The 18,648-nt window shown below is 38.6% G+C and overlaps 1 protein-coding gene across 1 annotated transcript in view; it reads right to left on the reverse strand.

The window, feature by feature from the left end:
• Window positions 1-18,648, reverse strand: part of AUH (AU RNA binding methylglutaconyl-CoA hydratase) — a 188,455-nt gene that overhangs the window by 113,534 nt on the left and 56,273 nt on the right. Inside the window, exon 4 of the mRNA XM_061163581.1 lies at window positions 8,505-8,591. Coding sequence (XP_061019564.1) covers window positions 8,505-8,591 — 87 coding nt within the window. The remainder of the gene's footprint in view (window positions 1-8,504; window positions 8,592-18,648) is intronic.

Below are 18,648 nucleotides of genomic sequence, written 5' to 3' on the forward strand. Positions count from 1 at the left end.
TCCTGACATTCTTTTCATTTCCACTTGCAGGGAATAACTTTTTCCACCCTCTTACTTTCAGTCTGTGTGTGTCTTAGGATCTGAAGTGAGTTCTCTTGCAGGCAGTGTATATATGGGTCTTGTTTTGTATCCATTCAGCAATTATATCTTTTGATTAGAGCTTTCAGTCAATTTACATATAAAGTGATTACTGATAGTGAAAGTCACTCAGTCCTGTCTGACTCTTTGCTACCCCATGGACTATACAGTCCATGGAATTCTCCAGGCCAGAATACTGGAGTGGGTAGCCTTTCCCTTCTCTGGGGATCTTCCCAACCCAAGGATCAAACCCAGGTCTGCCGTATTGCAGGCAGATTCTGAGCCACAAGGGAAGCCCAAGAATACTGGAGTGGGTAGTCTATCCCTTCTCCAGAGGATCTTCCCGACTCGGGAATCAAACTGGCATCTCCTGCATTGCAGGCAGATTCTTTACCAACTGAGCTATCAGGGAAGCCCAATCACTGATAGTAATTACTGAATTATTGCTATTTTGAAAATTGTGTTTGGGCTTTTTGTGAAGCTGTTTCTTGTTCCTTTCTTCTTTTGCTCTATTCCCTTGTGATTTGATTATCATCTTAAGTGTTACATTTGGATTCCTTTCTTGTTTTGTGTGTGCATCTGTTATATTATTACATTTTTGGTTTGCAGTTACCATGCAGTTTAAATATACCAATACGTATGTTTTAAGTAATTATTTTTAGCTGATGATCTCTTAAGTTCAAATGTATTTTAACAACTCTGTGAATTTCTACCCGCCCCAATATGTCATGTTTTTGACATCATATTTTACATTTTTTTGTGTATCCCTTTACTACTTATTGGGGATATAGGTGATTTTACTATTTTTATTTCTTAACTTTCATACTACTTTTACATGTGGTTGATTTACTACCTTTACTATATATTTGTCTTTACCAATAATATGTTTTTCTTTCATAATTTTCATATTTCTAGTTGTGGCCTTTTTATTTTATTTTTTTGAGGTGTGTTTATTACACTTTGGATAAGTAAGTGGAATAGCCAACTAAGATTCAAGGAGGGATGATCAGAGCTGACTTAAGAGGAGGACAGGGAGTCATATATGGTAATTTAACAAGGATCTAAGGTGGCTCCCTGGAGTAACAATGTTCATGCATCAATGAATATACATACAGGCCTCCTGAGTTGGTGTATTTTTAAAAAGAAAATTTGTTATCTCATTAGGTAAATTCCAAAATCAACTAACACTATCTCCAGGATAGAGGGGATATTAGAATCCCAGAGAATGCTAAATCAGCAACCCCTTTCCCTCAGTAATCTACCTTTAAAAAAAAAAACAAAAGTACTGAATAAAACCCTCTGCTCATGTTTTCATTTTTCCCAGTTTTTTTCTAGGATGAGCCCTGACAGATAATTGAACAACTGCCCTTTGGATAGTGGCTGCAGAGAATTGAGCAAAGGGCCTGGGAATTCTGACATACACATCAGATGACATTCTTAAAACTTAATTATCTTGCGTTCTCTAACATTCTTTTACCTGTCAATATTACTAAAATTGTATCATGCCTGAAATGTTTACTACTGCAGTGAAAATCATTCCAGGTTGCAATTTTTCCCCTTCTCAAATATATCACTATTTCTCCACATTTTTTTTTAAATCTCATCATCCATCATGATAAAAACTTGGCCTTTTCTTTTTTTCTTTGAAAAACCCCTTCACTACTCTGTGTAAAGTTGGTTTGCTAGTTCTATAAGCTTTTCTTATCTGTAAAAGTTTTGACCTCTATATCAAATCTGAATGAAAGTCTTGTGGGTAGAGTATATTCGGTTGTAGATTTTTCCCTTGCATCACTTTAAGTGTATCAAGCCACAACTTTCTGCTCTGCAGGGCTTCTGCTAAAAAGTCAGCTGATAACCTTAAGGGAGTTCCCTTTTAGGTAACGTGTTACTCTTCCTTGCAGCTTTTAATAGTCTCTCTTTATCTTTAGTTTTTGCCATTTTAATTATACAATGTATCTTGGTGTTATCTTTTGGGGGTTGATCTTCTTGGGGGCCTCTCTGTTCTTCCTGGTCCATTCCCAGGTCAGGGAAGTTGTTAGCTATTGTGTCTTCAAATACATTCCATTCCCTTTTTTCTCTTCTCCTTCTGGGACTACTAAAATGCAAATGTTCAGATGCTTGGTGTCCTACAAGTCTCTTAAACTGTCCTCATTTCTTTTTATTCTTTTTCTGTTCCATTTCATTGATTTCCACTACTCCATTTTTCCAGCTAACTTGTTCCTCTCTATGATCTAATCTACTGTTGATTCCTTCTAGCATATTTTTTTTCCTTTGTTACTGCATTCTTATACTATTTAGTCATTTCATATTTTAGTACTCTTTGTTAAAAACGTCTGTATTCCCAATCTATACATCCAATCTTTTCCAATTTCTTTGAACATTTTTATGATCGATTACCTTGAACTTCTTATCTGGTAAATTGCTTATCTCTACTTCATTTAGTCCTTATGGAGTTTTATCTTGTTCCTTCATTTAGAACGTGTACCTCTGTGGCCTCTTTTTGACTAATCTGCCATTTCTATTGCTATGTATTTGGTAGTTTGGTTACATTCCCCAACCTTGGAACTTCTCTTTAGTAGAAGACATCCTACGTGTTCCAGCAACACACTCCAACTGGTCACCAGAACTGTATGCTCAAGGGATGCCCCTCATGGGGGCTGCATGGGTCCTGCTGTTACAGCAAGCTGACTACTATGAACAGCCTGGCAGGCATAGCTGGCTCCAATTCAGCTGTTTGCCAGGTCCTTACACAAAGGCTGCTGGTTGATGCTAGGCAGGGTTGGGTCACAAGGCGGCTGGCTGGCTGTGGATCCCTAGGGGGTCCCAAGGCTAGCACTGGATCACTGGTGGGCAGAGCCAGGTTGTGGGGTGGGTGACCACAGAGCTGGGGTTCCTGGATCTAATGTTCATCGGCTGGTAGGCAGAGCCTGTTCTTGACACAGCTGGCTGCAGGGCCCAGGGTGTCCCAAAGCTGTCTCTGTCCTGTTGGTGTGTAGGGCTGAATCCTGGGTAGGCCTGCTGAGGGGTCCAAGATGTCTTAGAGCTATTGCTGGCTTACACCAGGGCAGGTCCTATGAGCAAGCTGGTAAAGCTGGTCTGGGGTTAGTACCAGTCCCTGGGTGGGCAAAGCCAGATCCTAGAGTCTTTGGCCCTGGAGGTCCTGGAGTTGGTGTATCAACCTACTAGTGGGCAGGCTAGGGCTGAAGGTGACCTGAAGCTGGTGCCTGCCCAATGTTTGCTGAGGTTGGTCTAAGGCTAGTGCCAGCCAACTGGTGGGCAGAGTCAGGACCTGAGGTCTCTGGCTGCAGGGCCCTTAGGGGGGCATCTATTGCCAGCCTACTAGTGTGCAAGGCTTGGTTCTGGACCCTCTGGAGGACAGAGCCAGGTACCAGAGTAGTTGTGGGCTCAAGAAGTCTTGAAGCAGCTGACATGGGGTCGCAAAAGAGTTGGACACAACCTAGCGACTTCGAAGCTAGTGGGCAAGGCTATATCCCAGCCTAGCCGGTTGCTTTCCCTGAAGTACCCTAGTACTAGCTCTGACAGCTGGTGGGTGATAAGCTAGAGTGTGCTGTGTTATGCTAAGCTGCTTCAGATGTGTCCGACTCTTTGCGACCCTATGGACTGTATGTAGCCCACCAGGCTCTTCTGTCTATGGGATTCTCCAGGTAAGAATACTGGAGTAGGTTACCATACCTGCCTTCAGGGGATCTTCCTGACCCAGGGATCAAACTCCCATCTCTTACGTTTCATTGGCAAGCAGGTTCTTCACCATGAGCGCCATCTGGAAAGCCCTCACAGTACACCGTCAAAGATCAAGTCAAAAGAATAAGACAAGCCATGGACTGGGACAAGGTATTTGCAAAAGACACATCTGATAAAGGAATGTTATCTAAAATATACGAAGAATTCAAAGCTCAACAATAAGAAAAGCAATTCAATTAAAAACTGAGCCAAAAACCTTAACAAACACCTCACCAAAGAAGGGAGAAGGCAATGGCACCCCACTCCAATACTCTTGCCTGGAAAATCCCATGGACGGCGGAGCCTGGTAGGCTGCAGTCCATGGGGTTGCTAAGAGTCGGACACGACTGAAGCGACTTAGCAGCAGCAGCAGCACCAAAGAAGACGTAAAGACAGTAAACAAGCCTATGAAAAGACACATCATACACCATCATGGAAATGCAAATTAAAACAATAAAGAGATACCATGACTCACCTATCAGAATAGCCACAACCTGGAATACTGATACCACCAAATGCTGGCACGGATATAAAGCAACAAAAGCTCATTCCTTGCCAGTGGGAAAACAAAATGGTACAGCCACTTTGGAAAACAGTTTGGTAAATTATTGACTAAACAGACTCTTAAGCACACAATCCAGCAATCATGTTCCTTGGCAGTTACACAAAGGAAATGAAAACACATTTACTCAAAAATCTGCACACAGATGTATACAGCATCTTTACTCATAATTGCCAACACTTGGAAGCAACCAAGATGTCCTTCAGTAGGTATATGGATAAACAAACTGTGACACATCTTTACACTGGAATATTATTCAGCAATAAAAAGAAAAGAGCTCACAAGGCATGAAACAACCTGGAGAAAATGTCAATGCATGTTACTTAGTGAAAAGAAGCCAATGTGAAAAACCTACATATTATATGATTCCAAATATTTGACATTCTGGGAATGCAAAACTATGAAAACAATAAAATGTGGTTGCCAGAGACAGCAGAAGGGATGGACAGGACAAGCACAGAAGATTTTTAGAGCAGTGAAAACACTCTGCATAACACTATAATAATGGATACATGTCATTTTACATTTGTTCAAATCCATGGAATGTAAAACACTAATAAAGAACCCTAATGTAAACATATGGACTTGGGTAATTATGATATATCAATGTAGGTTCATCAGTTATAACCAATGTGCCACTCTAGTGTGAAATATTAATAATGGGGAAAAGGTTATGCATATTGAGGGCTGAGGATATATGAGAAATCTCTTTACCTACCCCTCCATTTTGACGTGAACCTAAAACTGCTCCTGAAAAATAGTCTTTAAAAGAAAAAAAAATTGAGTTGCTGCAACTTAGACCATAACAGCCCCACAAAGCCTAAAATATCTGTCAGTCCTTTTAAGAAGAACTTTGCTAGCCCGTGGTTTAAACAAAGAGATTTGATCAAGACAGTTTTTATTTGCCCCTCAAAATCTCAGTAAGTCACCAAAAAAAGACATCTTAAAAGATTTATGCCCATTGTAATATCATAGTGAAAAGTATCACTCCCAAGTTAGGGAACCCATGGAAGGGAAACAAGTATACTGGATCAGGATCCAGAACAGAAATGCTACCACTACAACCACTGAAAAGAAAACACCACTACTAAAAAGGAATAGTTCTTCATTTAAGAAGTCCCAGAAAACTCCAATTTCAGATTCAATAAAAAAGAAAGAGGCTGAGAAGAAACATCAAGGTAATGTTTACAACTGAACCAGTCTTAACAATTCGTCCTAGCATATATATAAAGTTACAGACAGCATAAACTTTTACTTCCAAGATCAAGTTCTCTGACCACAATGGAAAACAAATCCATGTTCTGCCTTAGAAAACATCTCTCTGACCACGTGTTTGTGTGGAGAGAGCAGCAGACGAGAGCCTCTAATAAATCTGGCAAGGGATAAACAAAAGGTAGGAAGGTGACAAGAACTATTTTAGAAATCAAAACATGTATATTTTAAAACTTAGCTCTAAAAACAAAAGGTAAACAACAATAACAAAACCCCAAATATGTCACATGGTCAAATTCTACTACTCTTTCAAATAACAGATGATTTCCCTGGATAGCACAGAAAAAGATGAAAAATGTCTCACTTTATTCTATGAAGGTTGTAAAACCATGGTAACGAACCAGAAAGAGAAACACAGAACACAAAATTAGAAGATCCCATCTCATTTATGCTTATATCAAAATATATAAAATTAAATCCAGTGGTATATATTAAAAACCACCATAACCACTAACCACAATGACCAGGCAGTATTTATTCTAGTAACACAAGGCCAGTGTAACATCAGTAATGCTATTAATACAATTTAGTATAATAAAAGCTGAGACAAATTCTAATAGATATGATCTTGACACATACCAAAAAGGCAGGTGACAAATTTTAACCTTCATTCTTGACTAGAAGAGTAATAAACTCCAAAACAAGCTGAAATATAAGAAAACTCCCTGAACTTGACAATTACTGGCAAAATATTAAATGCAGTCATCATGCTCACATAAAGGGATGAATATGATCACTTCAACAACTGAATATTGTACCAAGAGCCTTAGCCAATGTGAAAATATATGAAAAATGTTAAGATTAAAATGTTGGAAAAGGAAAAGATAAAAACAGTATTATTTATATATAAGGAACTTTTTTGCTTTCTGGAAAACACAAGAAAATTGAGAAATAACAATAACTAATACAAGTAATAAGCTAGCATGATACAAAACAAGCACATAAAATTTAACAAATTTCCTACAGACCTACAACAATAACTAGACTTCAACAGAAATATCAGGAAAAGATTCCATTCAAAGGAATAAGTGCTATAAAATACGGATAAATCTGAGAGAGAAAAAAGATACAAGACTGAAGGCAATGTGAAGAAAACTTTCTTAAAGAACATTAAAACATGAATGATCCCCCCATACAATGAAAGCTATGACATGACGAATGGAAAGATTCTGTATCATAAAAATGTTAATTCTCTATAAACAATATTTACAGAAATTCCAATCACAGGCTCAAGACTATTTTTCCTCTTTCCTTTAAAATTAACAATCCTAAATTCATTTGGAAGAACTGAGATGTGAGGATTAGCAAAGAAATCTTCAGTTAAAAAAAAAAAACAATAAAGAGAACTTAGTACCCTCTAGATATATAAAGCTCCTGGAATTGAATTAGGGTGGAATATTAAGAGACAATACCTCTAATACATTTAACAACAAAAGCTCAATACAAAACTGGCTTTTCAGTAAACAGTTATTAAATGATGCTACAGAAAAGGAGATGAATGTGAAAAGGCAATCTACAGAAGGGGAAAGGCAAGTTTAATTTGAAAAGATATAACATTATACTAGCATCTGGGAAAGTGCAAATTAAAATGTTAAGATCTATTTTTTCTTTAACTTTGGCAAACTAAAAAAATAACAACGTTAAATGCTGCAAGAACATGAAGAAACAGGTACTGTCATATAACTGATGGAATATAAATTATTATAATCTTTTTGTAATATAATCTGGTAGTATTTATTAAAATGTAAAATGAACACATGATACTTAGAACTGCAATACCATATTTAGAAATCTGTCTTATATATACTAATGTTCTAAAAGAATTTGTACAAAGGAATCACTATTTTATTATAAACAAAAAAAGCAGTTTAAAAAAACATGAAAATAAAACAGCCAAAACAAAAAAAAAACATCCAATGTTCATTAATGAAGAAATAATTTAAAATTCTATGGGAGAAGGTGAGGGTGGGATGATCTGAGAGAACAGCATCGAAACATGTATATTATCAAGTGTGAAACAGATCACCAGTCCAGGTTGGATGCATGAGACAAGTGCTCAGGGCTGGTGCACTGGGAAGACCCAGAGGGATGGGATGGGGAGGGAGGTGGGAGGGGGGATCAGGACGGGGAACACATGTAAATCCATGGCTGATTCATGTCAATGTATGGCAAAAACCACTACAATATTGTAAAGTAATTAGCCTCCAACTAATAAAAATAAAGGAAAATAAATAAATAAAATTCTGGGTAAGACCATGGATTACTATGCAGTAATGTATTAAAAGGTATTAATAATAAAAGCAAATTTATATGTTACTTAAATATAAACCTTACAAAGAAGACTGTAATTCTAAAGAAACAATATAATCCCACTCACACAAAAAATAAATCCAAATCTGTATGTCTGTGAATGCAATTATTTAAGAAATATACTTATGTCAAACACTTATGCCAAATTATTCTTTGTTTTCTAATAATCACCTCCATAAGTAATGTCATCATAAATATGAGGCAGGTTTAATTACAAAATATTTTTTACAATTTTTCAAATTAAACATAAACATACATTCTGTTTTACAACCAGCTATATACCATGATTATCTAATTATGTAAATATTTTAGCCAAAGCTTATACATAAAGACGGGAAGATCCCCTGGAGAAGGGAAAGGCTACCCACTCCAGTATTCTGGCCTAGAGAACTGCATGCACTATACAGTCCATGGGTAGCAAAGAGTCGGACAAGACTGAGCAACTTTCACTTCACAATACTTAAAAACAGTGTGCAACTTTTAAAATCCAATATTTAAGGTCACTTTAACCATGCTAAAAGGACAATTTAATTGTACTTACCAATTTCATTAATCATTGCTCTTATTTTGGAGACAAAGGGACCAACTTCACTGGAACTCATTTTGGCTCTTTCCTTAAGATCAGCACCTGCAAAGTATTTTATTTACGAATATAAACTAGTTAAAATTTTAAGGCAATGAATTGAACATTTACATAAGATTCACATAAAACTTGAAGATAGACTGGATTTACCTATCAAAGGAATCATATTCTCTAAGCTTTTCTTCCCAAAAATCAGGATCAGATTAAACAAAATACTTGCTTGTCTATACATCTACCAAGAACTGAAAGGAATGCTTCTCAAACTCTCATGTCAGGACCCCTTTATACTCTTAGAGGAAGAGGTACTGTTAAGATTATACATGTGTCTATCCACAGTATTCTATTAGAAAATGAACCCAATTAAAATTTTAAATTATTTATCCACTGAATACAAATAAATCCATTCATGTCAACATAAATGACTACAGACTGATGCCACTTCCTTGGTTCCTGACAAGATGCTGGCAGTTCTATCCACCACTGCTTCTGCCCCATCAGTGCAAATGCCAACCCAATGAAACGTGCAATTCACACCTTACTGCTATGAAAATCACTGTTATTTTATGGATGCCTGACTTGGTGACTGCAGATCACATCTGAGAATCACTGACTTGAAAATACATACAAACCAACAATTCCATAATTATGAGTTTACCAGAGAATCGTAACTTTGGAACAGATAATAAATACAATTACTTCCTTAAGGGATCATTTGGGGCTTCTCTCATAGCTCAGTTTGGCAAAGAATCCACCTGCAATGCAGGAGAGCCCGATTCGATTCCTGGGTCAGGAAGATCCGCTGGAGAAGGGATAGGCTACCCACTCCAGTATTCTTGGGCTTCCCGTGTGGCTCAGCTGGTAAAGAATCCACCTGCAATGCAGGAGACCTGGGTTCGATCCCTGGGTTGGGAAGACCCCCTGGAGAAGGGAAAGGCTACCCACTCTAGTATTCCGGCCTGGAGAATTCCATGGACTATAGAGTCCATGAGGTCACAAAGTCAGACACGACTGAGCAACTTTCACTTCATTTTCAAGGGATCATTTCCTTTGTGTCTCAACATAGACATTCTTTTCAGTAAAATTAAACACTCTGAGAAAAGGTAAGTCCTCATTTAAATAAATAGACAAATAAAAAACAAAGTAAAATTACAGCATAGAAGGTACCTACTCAGCTACCTACTCTCTTACGAGCCAAATATAAGTTGATCAGGACTAGATGTAACAAGCAAGTAGCAGCTGAAGCTGAGACATTTTGAGCCAATACACTTCCTGTGCAATTGAGGACTGCAGTTGATAAAACCCATACCCTAGAACCCACATCCCCTCCTTCTTGAGCCTCCCTCCCACCCCCCCATCCCTCATCCCTTGCACCTCTCCCATCCTACCCCTCTAGGTCATCACAGAGCCCCAGGCTAAGCTCCCTGTGTTACATGGCAGCTTCTCACTAGCTAGCTATTTTACACACCGTAGTGTATATATGTCGATGCTACTTGCTCAATTCATCCCACCCTCTCCTTCCCCCGCTGTGGCCACAAGTCCCTTCTCTACGTCTATGCCTCCATTTCTTCCTTGCAAATAGGGTCGTCAGTACTGCTCTTCTAGATTGCATATGTAGCTAAATGTAGTAGGATATGAGGGAAGGGAACAGACAGAAGAGGAGACAAAGCCACAAAGTAAAAGCTGATGGGACAGATAGGGACTCTGAGGAAGTAGTCCTGAAGGAGCCCTCGTAACTGAATCATGGGATCCATGTCCTCGGACCCCAGGGCACCATTAGGGTACCCTCTAACACACTAACTAGAGCTCCGACTGGGGGTCTAACCAACATTCTGACCCCGTGACCACGCAGCATGCTTGAAAACCACACTCAGGTTAAAAAGACAAAGCTGCTAGAAACCATGCCAGGAGCTAAAGGGAATCAAGGTTTTCTCTTAACATATGGAGCCCATTTAACTGCACATCAGTCCCAGCAGAGAAGTATAGAAGATGTGTCCTATTATGGAATGCAGCTTTATCCACACAAATGTGTGAGGATTTGTCTTTCAAGTGGGAAAAGAAACTAACTGCCAATCTAGAATTCCAATCTAATCAAACCTATCCTTCAAAATGATGAATAAAAACATTTTACACACCAACTAACAGACACATCCTCAAACACACCAGCAGGCCCAAACTAAAAGAAGCACTACAGGGAATTCTTCAGGCATTATGAGAGGAGAGTTTTAAAACTTATTGTATACTGCTTGTAAGGGATCTTCTTAAAATGTAAGATCACTGGCTGGCTAAAATAAAAGTGTAAAAAACATACAAACACTAACCAAAAGAAAACTTGTAAAGGTATCTTCATCTCTAACAAAAGAGAAGTAAGGCAAGAAATATCGCTCAACGAGAGGGTTATTTTATAATAAATATGATGATCCATTAAAAAAGACACAAAAATTCTAAATTGGCATACATAAAAAAGACAGCCCCAAAATACATAAAGCAAAAATTTACAGAACTAAAATGAAAAAACTGTCTACAGCGGACAACTACAATGGACTTTAACAGACCTTTCACATTAACTGATAAAGCAGTCAAATGGTCCTATCAAGAAATAAAAAATACGAAACTAATCCCAAAGTAGAAGAAAAGAAACAGCAAAAACTGAAGCAAGAAACTTTTAATAGAAAACAAATGTATGAGAGAAAAATCAAAACAATCAGCTTTTGAAAAAAACTAAAATAAATAACAGACATTTTAGCAAGACGCATCACAGATAATCAGAGAAGGCACAAGTCTCAATTGAGAATGAAAAGGACGGTAATACTAAGGATTTCACAAACAATAAAACTACTAATAATTCTGACTCAATGAATTTGAAAAATGACATGAAATGAACAAATTCCTAGGACAACATAACTTATTAAAATTGACAAACAGAAAATCTGAAAATGCAAATAAATATTTTAAAAATTGAATATGTAATTTAAAACTTTCCTACAGAGAAAACTGCTTGCCCATATGGCTGCAAAAGTAAATTATTCCAAAAATATAATGAAAAACATTTACCATCAATCTTAAATGCTTACATGAAGAACAGTTTCATGCAAAGATGGGCTCAATAAAGAACAGAAATGGTAAAGACCTAACAGAAGCAGAAGATATTAAGAAGAAGTGGCAAGAATACACAGAAGACCATACAAAAAAGATCTTCACGACCCAGATAATCACAATGGTGTGATCACTCACCTAGAGCCAGACATCCTGGAATGTGAAGTCAAGTGGGCCTTAGGAAGCATCACTACAAACAAAGCTAATGGAGGTGATAGAATTCCAGTTGAGCTATTTCAGACCCTGAAAGATGATGCTGTGAAGTGCTGCACTCAATATGCCAGCAAATTTGGAAAATTCAGCAGTAGCCACAGGACTGGAAAAAGTAAGTTTTCATTCCAATCCCAAGGAAAGGCAATGCCAAAGAACACTCAAATTACCGCACAATTGCACTCATCTCACACGCTAGTAAAGTAATGCTCAAAATTCTCTAAGCCAGGCTTCAGTAATACGTGAACCGTGAAATTCCAGATGTTCAAGCTGGTTTTAGAAAAGGCAGAGGAACCAGAGATCAAATTGCCAACATCTGCTGGATCATCGAAAAAGCAAGAGAGTTCCAGAAAAACATCTATTTCTGCTTTATTGACAATGCCAAAGCCTTTGACTGTGTGGATCACAATAAACTGTGGAAAATTCTGAAAGAGATGGGCATACCAGACCACCTGACCTGCCTCTTGAGAAACCTGTATGCAGGGCAGGAAGCAACAGTTAGAACTGGACATGGAACAACAAACTGGTTCCAAATAGGAAAAGGAGTACGTCAAGGCTGTATATTGTCACCCTGCTTATATAACTTATATGCAGAGTACATCATGAGAAACTCTGGGCTGGAGGAAGCACAAGCTGGAATCAAGATTGCTGGGAGAAATATCAATAACCTAAGATATGCAGATGACACTACCCTTATGGCAGAAAGTGAAGAACTAAAGAGCCTCTTGATGAAAGTGAAAGAGGAGAGTGAAAAAGTTGCCTTCAAGCTCAACATTCAGGAAACTAAGATCATGGCATCCAGTCCCATCACTTCATGGCAAATAGATGGGAGAACAGTGGAAACAGGGGCTGACTATTTTTCTGAGCTCCAAAATCACTGCAGATGGTGACTGCAGCCATGAAATTAAAAGATGCTTACTCCTTAGAAGGAAAGTTATGACCAACATAGACAGCATATTAAAAAGCAGAGACATTACTTTGCCAACAAATGTCCATCTAGTCCAGTGGTCATGTGAGAGGTGGACTATAAAGAAAGCTGAGCACTGAAGAATTGATGCTTTTGAACTGTGGTGTTGGAGAAGACTCTTGGGAGTCCCTTGGACTGCAAGGAGATCCAACCAGTCCATCCTAAAGGAGATCAATCCTGGGTATTCATTGGAAGGACTGATGTTGAAGCTGAAACTCCAATACTTTGGCCACCTGATGCGAAGAGCTGACTCATTTGAAAAGACCCCGATGCTGGGAAAGATTGAGGGCAGGAGGAGAAGGGGACAACAGAGGATGAGATGGTTGGATGGCATCAACGACTCGATGGACATGGGTCTGGGTGGACTCCGGGTGTTGGTGATGGACAGGAAGGCCTGGCGTACTGCAGTTCATGGGGTTGCAAAGAATCGGACATGACTGAGCGACTGAACTGAACTGAAAACAAAAACTTGACAAGAACATTGTAAGAAAAACAATGACAGACCAATTTTTCTCATAAGGTCTCAAAAAATCCTAAACAAAATATCAGTATATCATACCTACTAGTAACATACATGTATTAATACCAATTGATACTCAGGCCAAGATTTAAGACTGATTTACTATTAGATTTTTTAATTTAAGAAATTAAGAAAGATGAAAATCATATAAATTTTTAGTAGAAAATGAGCTGATAGAATTCAACACTCATTCCTTAACACCTTCTTTGATGTTATAATTTACTGGAAATTCAGTCATTTAAAATACACAATTCAGTATCCTTTAGTAATTTAGAGAGTTGTACAACTATCACCACAACCTAGTTTTAGAACATTTTCATTACCACAAAAATGATTCCTCATACTCATATACAGTCACTCCCTGTTCTCACCTCTAGTCCCAAACTATTATTTTCCTATAACTTTGCCTCCTCTGGACATTTCATATAAACAAAACTCATACAATATATAGTCTTCCACTTCTTTCTTTCATACTAGAAAATGTTTTTCAGGTTCATCCATGATATAAAGATGAATCAGTATCTTTTGTCTTTTTATTACCAAATAGTATTCATTGTAGAGACAGATATTTAGATTATCCATTCACTCAATGATGGACATTTCACTATTTCTACTCTTTGGCTATTATGAAAAATACTACCGTGAACACATCTGCATACAAGTCTTTGTGTAGAGAAATTTTTTCACTTTCACCCAAAGACTCACTTGAGTAGAGTGGAACTGCTGAGCTATGTTGTAAATTTCTATTTAATTTAAAACAGGGAAGGACAAAAAAAAACAAAAATCTGCCACTGCTTTCCATGGTGGCTGTACCACTTTACATTCTTAGCAATGCAGAAGGGTCTCTGTTGTCCTACAAGGACACTAGTCTGCCTTTTTATCATAGCCATTTTAGTGATGTGATATATTTATTATGGTTTTAAATTTGCATTTCCCGAATGACTAATGTGGCTTTCCTGGTGGCTCAGATGGTAAAGAATCTGCCTGCAATGTGGGAGACCAGGGTTCAATCCCTGGTTCAGGAAGATCCCCTAGAGAAGGGAAAGGCTACTCACTCCAGTATCCTTATCTGGAGAATTCCATGGACAGAGAAGCCTGGCAAGCTACAGTCCATGGGGTTCCAAAGAGTCAGACAGGAATGGGTGACTAATTTTTTTTTAACGACTAATATGACAAACCTAGACAGCATATTAAAAAGCAGAGACATTACTTTGCTATAAAGGTTCATATAGTTAAAGCTATTGGTTTCTCCAGTAGTCATGTACGGATGTAAGAGCTGGACCATAAAAGGCTGAGCACTACAGAATTTATGTTTTTGAACTGTGGTGCTGGCGAAGATTCTTCAGAGTCCCCTGAACAGCAAGATCAATCCAGTTAATCCTAAAAGGAAATCAACCCTGAATATTCACTGGAAGGACTGATGCTGAAGATGAAGTTCCGATACTAATATGAGGAGTTGACTCACTGGAAAAGACTCTTTTTTTTTTTTTTAAGACTCTTATGCTGGGAAAGACTGAAGGCAGAAGGAGAAGGGGAAGAGGATGAGAAGGTTGGATGGCATCACGGTCTCAATGGACATGAGCTTGAGCAAACTCTGGGCAATAGCGAAGGACCAGGAAGCCCAGTGTGTTGCACTCCATGGAGTCATAAGATGAACACTACTTAGCAGCTGAACAACAACAATGAAGTTATTAGTACCTTTTCAAGATGTTTAATAGCCATTCACACAGTTGATTGAAATGTCTATTCAAATCTTTTGCTGTGCAATTTATTTGATTCTTAACCAGTTATAAGAGTTGTATCTCAAATAAAAGTCCCTTTCCAGAAAAAGTATTTGGAAATATTTTCTCATATCTGTGGCTTATCTTTTGATAATTCTTGATGGGTTTTCAATTTTAATGAAATCCAGTTTTATCAATATTTCTCTTTTATTGTGCTTTTATTGTCCTCTATAATCAACACACTCATTTTTAATTAAGAATTCATAGCAAACTAAGAATAAAAGAATCTTTCTTCATTTGTTAAAGAGTAAATACAAAATACCTATGGGCAACATCACCTTTAATGGTCAAAAATTTCCTCCCAATTATCAAGAATGAGGCAATGCATTCTTTATCATTTCTACAAATGTAAATAGGTGTATTAGTCTGTGTAATAAGAAAAATTTTAATTATAAAGATCATAAGAAAAAAAACTGTCTTTATTAGCAGATGAGTTAATTATACATGAAGAATACTCAGAAGAATTTACAAATCATAAAAATAAGCTGGATACAGGCTCAATATACAGAAATCAACTGTCTTTCTATATACTACAAAAAGAAATTTTTTAAGATATCATCTACATTAACATTCAAAACTCAAAGAGTCAAGGAATAAATATAATAAAAGATGCATAAAATCTTGACACAAAAACATACAAAAAGACTTCCCTGATGGTCCCCAGGTTAAGAATCCCCCTTCCAATGCTGGGGACGCGGGTTCAATCCCAGGTTGGGGACCTAGGATCTCACATGCTGTGGGACAACTAAGGGCTAGCACCTCAACTAGAGAGACCGTGTGCTGGAAACCAGAGCACATACACCCTGCAGTCCACGCGCCATGACCAGAGAGAAGTCGCCTGTCACAAGGAAGACCTGACATAACCAAAAATAAATAACTGGTTAAGTGCTTTTGAACTGTGGTGTTGGAGAAGACTATTGAGAGTCTCTTGGACAGCACGGAGATCCAACCAGTCCATCCTAAAGGAGATCAGTCCTGGGTGTTCATTGGAAGGACTGATGCTGAAGCTGAAACTCCAAAACTCTGGCCACCTCATGCAAAGAGTTGACTCACTGGAAAAGACCCTGATGCTGGGAGGGATTGGGGGCAGGAGGAGAAGGGGAAGACAGAGGATGAGATGGCTGGATGGCATCACCGACTCGATGGGCATGAGTCTGAGTAAACTCCAGGAGTTGGTGATGGACAGGGAGGCCTGGTGTGCTGCGATTCATGGGGTCACAAAGAGTCAGACACGACTGAGTGACTGGACTGAACTGAACAACAACAACAAAAAAAAACACCTACAAAGTCTAAATTAAATAAATCCTAAATAAATGGAGGGGCCTCCCAGGTGGCTCAGTGGTAAAGAATCCACCTGCCAAGCAAGAGACCCAGGTTTGATCCCTGGGTCAGGAAGATTCCCTGGAGAAGGAAATGTCAACCCACTCCAGTATTCTTGCCTTGGAAATCCCATGGACAGAGGGACCTAGTGGGCTACAGTCCATGGGGTCACAAAAGAGTCGGACATGACCTAGTGGTGCAACGACAATAAAATAAACGAAGGAATATATTATGTTCATCGTATGTTATAAGACTCCATACTGAAAGATGTAAATTCTCTCCAAATTAATATTCAATGTGGTGCCAATCAAAATCCTAACACTTTTAGAAGTTGACAAAGTAGCTATGCAAAAGCTCAATAACAAATAAGCTTGAAGAAGAAAAAGTTGGGAGAATTTATACTAAAATAAAATGATTATAAAGCTACAGTAAATAACAAAATGTGATGTTTACTCAAAGACAGAGAAACAGAGCAAAGGAGCAGAACAGCACATCTGGGAAAGACCTGCTTGACTTATGACAAAGATGGTACTGCTGGAACAGTCCAGTAAATGAGGCTGGGACCACTGCAAAAGAGTCAAGCACAACTTGGGGACTCAGTTCAGTTCAGTCACTCAGTCGTGTCTGACTCTTTGCAAACCCCACGGACTGCAACACGACAGGCTTCCCTTTCCATCACCAACACTTGGAGCTTGCTCAAACTCGTGTCCATTGAGTTGATGATGCTATCCAACCATCTCATCCTCTGTCGTCCCCTTCTCCTCCTGACTTCAAACTTTCCCAGCATCAGGGACTTTTCTAATAAGTCAGCTCTTCGCATCGAGTGGCCAAAGTATTGGAGTTTCAGCTTTAGCATCAGTCCATCCAATGAATATTCAGGACTGATCTCTTTTAGGATGGACTGGTTGGATCTCCGTGCAGTCCAAGAGTCTTCTCCAACACCACAGTTCAAAAGCATCAACTCTTTGGCACTCAGCTTTCTTTATAGTCCAAATCTCATATCCAGACCTAACTACTGGAAAAACCATAGCTTTGACTAGATGGACCTTTGTTGGCAAAATAATGTCTCTGCTTTTTAATATGCTGTCTAGGTTGGTCATAGCTTTTTGTTCAAGGAGTAAGCGTCTTTTAATTTCATGGCTGCAGTCACCATCTGCAGTGATTTTGGAGCCCCCCAAAATAGTCTCTCACTGTTTCCATTGTTTCCCCATCTATTTGCCATGAAGTGATGGAACCAGATGCCATGATCTTAGTTTTCTGAATGTTGGGTTTTAAGCCAACTTTTTCACTCTCTTCTTTCACTTTCATCAAGAGGCTCTTTAGTACTTCTTGGCTTTCTGCCATAAGGGAGGTGTCATCTGCGTATCTGAGGTTATTGATATTTCTCCCAGCAATCTTGACTCCAGCTTATGCTTCATCTAGTCTGGCATTTCGCATGATGTACCCTGCATATAAGTTAAATGAGTAGGGTGACAGTATACAGCCCTGATGTACTCTTTCCCCGATTTGGAACCAGTCTGTTGTTCTATGTCCAGTTCTCTAACTATTGCTTCTTGACCTGCATACAGATTTCTCAGGAGGCAGATAAGGTGGTCGATTATTCCCATATCTTTAAAAATTTTCCACAGTGTGTTGTGATCTACACAGTCAAAGCCTTTGGTGTAATCAATAAAGCAGATGTTTTTCTGGAACTCTGTTGCTTTTCTGATGATCTTGGCGACTAAGCAACAACAATCATCAAGGAAACACCAATTACAGACACAGATAGGTTTATAAGCAATACAGTGCTAAAGTGCTAGTGAAGGTCTGGTGGTTGTTTACAGTCACTCAGTCATGTAGGACTCTCACAGCCCCATGGACTGTAGCCCACCAGGCTCCTCCGTCCATGGGATTTCCCAGGCAAGAACACTGGAGTGGGTAGCCATTTCCTTCTCCAGGGGATCCATCTTCCCAACCCAGGGAACAAACCCATGTCTCCTATGTTAAAGGCAATCTCCTGTGCTGCAGGCAGATTCTTTACTGACTGAGCCCCAGAGAAGCCCTGGTGAAGGCACAGAGCAACAGAAACTCTGATTTAATGCTGTTAGGAATAAAACTGGTAAAACTCACTTTGGAAAAGCAATTTCACCCCACATGCACACACCCAACAGAAACGCATATTTACACCAGAAGACATGCAGAAACATAATCACAGAAGCATTATTTAGAATA

The sequence above is a fragment of the Dama dama genome, chromosome 16 (assembly GCF_033118175.1).
Source record: "Dama dama isolate Ldn47 chromosome 16, ASM3311817v1, whole genome shotgun sequence".
NCBI classification, from domain to species: domain Eukaryota; kingdom Metazoa; phylum Chordata; class Mammalia; order Artiodactyla; family Cervidae; genus Dama; species Dama dama.